The sequence below is a fragment of the Nicotiana attenuata genome, unplaced genomic scaffold, assembly GCF_001879085.1.
Source record: "Nicotiana attenuata strain UT unplaced genomic scaffold, NIATTr2, whole genome shotgun sequence".
NCBI lineage: Eukaryota > Viridiplantae > Streptophyta > Magnoliopsida > Solanales > Solanaceae > Nicotiana > Nicotiana attenuata.
This window is the reverse complement of record NW_017671678.1, coordinates 176,353-181,850: the sequence shown is the minus strand read 5'-3', so window position 1 is coordinate 181,850 and position 5,498 is coordinate 176,353. Positions and strand designations below refer to the sequence as shown.

Here is a 5,498-nt window from a genome sequence, read left to right as displayed (position 1 = left end):
GTATTCATAAATCACATGTTGTCACATTCATATCATGAATGGACCATAATCATCTATATGTGCTTTACAAAATCTCGTGCCAAATCGATGACAAGCGTTACTTTTACAAAGTGAAAGATAATTTTTTGAGAATCCTTATTATTCTCATTACCACGATGATGACGATTATAATTTCGTCTATTACCACGTCCACATCCATTGATACCTTTACGGTAATAATTTTGTCTTTTTCAGACTTATTACATATTGTTACCACATTCTCTTAAGGGAATGAGAATGAAGCAAATTCAATGGGACGAGTTTCCACTTCTTTGCCCACAACCATACATGAATTTGATCATGGCAAGGCATAGAAATTTTACCACTTTAGGTTGTTATAATTTCTTACAAACTCTATTAGAGTTATAATCAAAATTTATTGTCTTTGCTTGTATATAAAATCAGATTATAGAATTTCAAGAATTTAAAGGAGAAAAATAAAGTAAAATACTTACCTTAAATCCAGAATTTAATTAGGAATGAAGTCATAGAAGAATTGACAATCATTATGCTCAATCCCAAAGCTTCTATTCAATTGGTTAGAGTCTCGTGCTGATAACGTGTTATAAAACAATAGAAGAAGAAAAGAGTATTACAGAGAAAAGTATGGAGAGAGAATTCTTATTGATTTGGGATGATTTATAATGGAATAGAACCCCTCTATTTATAGGGCAAAAATAACTTAGCCACCAAGTAACAAACCTAAAATATAGACATTCACTAAAAATACAACTCTATTTATAACAAAAATCTTTTAGAATCATTAAACCACATTAATTGTAAAATAAGATCTTAAATATTATCGGCCGCTCAAATAGGTATAAATAGCAATCAATTTCAGATTCCATAGACATAGTACCTCTTTTCTCCCTCCTGTCCAGTGTAATTCCCTTGTAATCTACACATATGAGATATGACCCCTTCGCTTTCTCCATTCTTTTTCCGCCATTGAAAGTGACTTGCATCTCAGCAACCCCTTTTTAGCGACCCCCCATTTTCCATAATACTTTTGAAATATCGACGTGACCTTAATTTCTCTCTAGCTTCTCGTGATCTTCAACTCTGTTTATAAACTGAAACGCCATTCTCAGTACAAAGTGCTCCACTGTAAGTTTGTTTACTTACCCTGTCTAGAAATTTTTCTGAATAATTTAGCTCATGATTAATGTCGTTTTAACTTTTTCCTTCTGTGTTATGATGTGGCAAATTCTGGGGTTTTGGCGCATACATGACTTGTACTCACATTTGCTTTAGGATTTTTAAAAAATTATGTTCTTGTTTTGAGATAGTCTGAACATAGTTGAATGGACGTATAGGATTTATATAGGGACTATAATTAGTGTGAAATTGAGGCGCAGTTGTTGTTGGTGAGGGTGGAGGCAGATGGACTTCACGTTTTAAAATCTGGGGGTTCTCTCCCTCTGTGTGTGTGTGCGTGTTTTGTTTTGTGTGACTCTGTCTCTGTGTGTGTGTGTGTGTGTGTTTTGTTTTGTGTATATGTATACAACATAAGCAGTGGGAATCTGCATGCCAAGGAAGTAAAACTTTTTGCTGGTTTAGTTTCAGCTATCTGATCTTGAACTTAGTAAAACTTTTTGCTGGAATTTAGGTTATCAAAGCTTCAATATTCCTTGCAAAGAATATATATCTTACCTTTTTGTTGTTAAAGTTTTCAACTTTTTGCCATGTTCTTGCATTTCTTTTCCTTCTCTCTGACTGTTATCATGTGGCAAATTCTGGGTTTTCTTCTCTTTGGTGCATACATGGCTTGTACCTCCATTTGCTGTAGAACTTGTTAAATTTTTCTTTTTTCTTGTTCCGAAATGGTCGAACGAAGTTGAATGAATATAGAAAATTCATATAGGGACCACAATTACTGCGGGATTGAGGTGCAGTTGTTGTTGAAGAGACCCCACGCTTTAAAGTCAGAGGATTCGATCAATTTTACATGTGTGTGTGTGTGCGTGTGATTTAATTGTTTTTTATATGTATAGATAGATTGAGTGAAAAGCTGTGGGAGTTTGCATGCTAAGAATGGAGCAAAGCTGTCTAGTTTAAGCTATCCGATCTTGAACTTAGTTAAATTGTTTGTTAGAATTTCGGCTATCAAGACTTCCAGATTTCCTTTCGTTGGATATTTATCCTACTTTTTCTGTTGTTAAAGTTTTCAACTTTTTGCCGTGCTCTTGCATGTTTTTCTATCTGGCGTCTTGTCCTCTTAAGGACTGGATTTCTAGGAGTCTCTTGATTGTCTATGGTTCACCTTCAGGCTCTTTTGGATATCTATAATGCACAATGGGGAGCTCGAATTCTCTAACCAAGAAATGGTGTCAAGTTCTAATTTTGGTGAAACTCCAGAATGTAGTTCCACGGAAAGGCTTTTCAATGAAATTCTCTCGGACATGCACGCTTGTATTCATACCCACACTTGCAATCCACCCGGTCCTGATAACTCACACACACACACTTGTTACCATGTTCACACCAAGGTTGTTCCTCACCCAACCGAGGATAAGATCCTCAGTGATGATACTTCAGAGAATAAGTTAGGAAAGAAACGCGCTTTGAGTAATAAGGAAGCAGTTCGCAAGTACCGTGAGAAAAATAAGGCTCGGGTTGCATCATTAGAGGATGAGGTAGTTAGGTTGAGGGTTATAAATCAGCAATTGTTGAAGAGGCTACAAGGTCAATCCGTCTTGGAAGCTGAGATTACCAGGCTCAAGTGCTTGCTTGTGGATATCCGAGGAAGGATTGAAGGTGAAATTGGAGCTTTTCCATATCAGAAGCCAATGGAGAGTGGGAATGTATGTCAGAATCTTGTTAATTCTAACCTCCCTGGAGCTTATGTGATGAACCCATGTAACCTACAATGTGATGATCAGGTTTATTGCCTCCAACCCGGTTCAGAAGAATTAAACGGACAAGGCCTCAATAGTTGTGGATTTCAGACTCTTCAGTGTTTAGGTAATCAGGAACCTAAGGAAGTTACTGGGTGTGCATTGGCCTATGGTACTCCTACTGCTGAGGCTTGTTCCGGGAATAGGAGAAAAGGTGAAATTCACATTCATTTGCATTTCTTGTTTCTGGCATATTATTCGAAAATTAATTAACGTTGACTGTTGACTATCTATACCCAAACTCAACGAAACATCGTCCTCTTAGTACACATGAAATCTGTCTGCCATTTAGATTTAGGTCTAATTATCTTCGTAAAAGTAGGAATTCATGTTGTTCAGTCACATCATGTTGGTGATATAGATTAGACTGAATCCTATAACCCTTTGCATTTGAAGGCCTTCATTGAACATGTTATGTACTGTAGTTTATTTTGTTAAATGAAAGGATAACCTATAAAGAATATCTCTGTAGAGGTCAGTTAAGATGTGTTACAAATTCTCATGCAAAGAAACTTTCTCATCTGTGAAAACTAAAAACAGTATATGCTTCATAGTACATAACAAAATCCAAGTGCTATAATGGCGTATATAAAACTCTCAAGGTTCTAAGGGTTTTTTTTTTTTGGTATTATGATAGTCACTGATTATATTGTTCCAGTAGTTTGACATTAAGTAAATAACAACTCAACTAAACATTTAAATTTTAGCTTTTAGTTTCACATTAATATTGTAGAAGATTGTTTAAATTTGAAGCCAATGATATAATCCAAACATCATTGACTTAAAATTTTGAATAGTTATACAGGTCAGTGATGCAAATTCTATTCTTCAGTTATTGATACTTTTACCCCTTGATGCTAGTATTGCTAAAGAAATTTTTGTGTAGTCCACCAAATCCCTAAGAGACTGTTTTCATTCTAAGTAACATATTTTCTATGTCTTTACATTAGTTATTGGCTTTTTTTATAGTTAAAAAGTGAATTTTCTGTGTATTAGTTGGACTAGTGGCAAAAAGAAGAGAAGTTTGATGTCTGAGTTTACTTTCCTAATGAGCTGAATTAAGAAGCTGATTGATAGAATGAGTATAGTATGATGTTTCAGTTGTGCTTTCATCTCTTCGTATTGATTTCGCTTTGTTTTCTTTTAGGAGGGAAACGTGCAGCAATGGCAAGTTGGTCATGAACTGAAGGAGGTGTCTTTGGTCTTGATAATAATGTACATTGTATTATGTTTCTTCTACTTACTTTGGGATTTTTTTCCGGTGTCTCTTCTTTGCTAAGTTCAATTTTATTATATTTCCCTGATTCGCAGTTATTTATCTAGAATAATGGATTTAGTTAGTGTGCATGCTTAAATAGGCGACATGGACAGTGCGGATTCATATAGCCGAACCCAACTTGAGGCCTGGTTGTTGTAATGGATTTAGCTAGTAGACATGAAGATGAGACCAAGAATTTGGTTTTATGTGAAGATCTTGAGGCTTTGTTCCTCAGCCTAGTGCTAGTTTTGTCCTTTTGATAAATACTCCTCTTGCTCTTGAATTGTCCAATTGATAACATTCATGTCTCTGTCTGTCTGTCATGTGAATTTCGACACAGTGAAGGCAACAAAGTTTAGTTTGTTGATAAGATTAAAGATGAGACAATCAGAAAATTCTCTTTTTTAAAGTGGATTGGGATGGTCCTTAGTTTTTTCCATCATTGTTTTACTCTATGAGTCATCATTGAACGAGTGTTTTGTATGTTTCCCATCTTCTTTATGCACAAATAGAATCTCCTTGTTTGTTCCCCCATCTGATGGTGTTCCAAATAATGGACTACCCCAGCATACAGAAAGGAGATTTAGTTAGTTACATGAGGGCTTTTATGCATTGTCGCATTGATGCTTGCTAGACATTGTGACCTATAGGTTAGGGGGTTCGAGCCGTGGAAGCAACCTGCTTGTATTAGGGTAGGCTGTCTACATAATACCCTTAGAGTGCAGTCCTTTCCCGAATCCTGTGTAAATGCGGGATGATTTGTGCACCAGGCTGCCCTTGATGCTTGCTAGACAGTACAGGAGGATGAGCAGAATAACATGTTCTTGAGAGTAAATAGACCTGAATCGTAATTATAACTTTTAACCAGTTTGACTGTGATGTTTGAGCATTAGCAGTGAAAGAGACATCAGTAGCATCATAAGGAGGACCCTCCTTTTGAAGTACAAAAAGAGTTACAATACATATGAGGTTCGTCTTTCTCAACGTGGTGTATGATAAGAAAAAAAGAAACTTTTCAACGCAAAGTAGGGCCACTCATCCGGAAGAAATGATGGAGATTGAGGGCCAGACCTTCAATTCCAGTAACTTTTGCTTAGATCCTGTATTTGTATAAGAGAATTCATTAAATATGTATAAATATCTGATCGAGAATCTAGTATTAGAACAAGTTATGGGTTCGATGGCAAGTCCAGAACTCATAAACTTCAAATTTTGAATACCTTCCCTTTTTAAGTTCTGACTGGTCATCCCAAGACCTCGTCCTGCAGGCAAAAATGACCAAATCAAATAACTGAGATTTATAT

At 35.9% G+C, this 5,498-nt stretch overlaps 1 protein-coding gene across 3 annotated transcripts; it reads left to right on the top strand.

Moving 5' to 3' along the window:
- Positions 1-898: 898 nt before the first annotated feature.
- On the top strand, positions 899-4,229 carry LOC109209646 (basic leucine zipper 23-like). 3 transcript variants are annotated; one of them, XM_019372959.1, is made up of 4 exons: positions 899-1,146; positions 2,309-2,843; positions 2,922-3,090; positions 4,084-4,229. In XM_019372959.1, the coding sequence occupies exons 2-4, from the start codon at positions 2,328-2,330 to the stop codon at positions 4,116-4,118; spliced, it is 720 nt and encodes a 239-aa protein (XP_019228504.1). In that variant the 5' UTR covers positions 899-1,146; positions 2,309-2,327; the 3' UTR covers positions 4,119-4,229. The 3 variants fall into 3 exon arrangements, with proteins under 3 accessions (XP_019228504.1, XP_019228502.1, XP_019228503.1); XM_019372957.1 differs by having other exon boundaries at positions 2,309-3,090; XM_019372958.1 differs by having other exon boundaries at positions 2,263-3,090.
- The last annotated feature ends 1,269 nt before the right edge of the window (positions 4,230-5,498 follow it).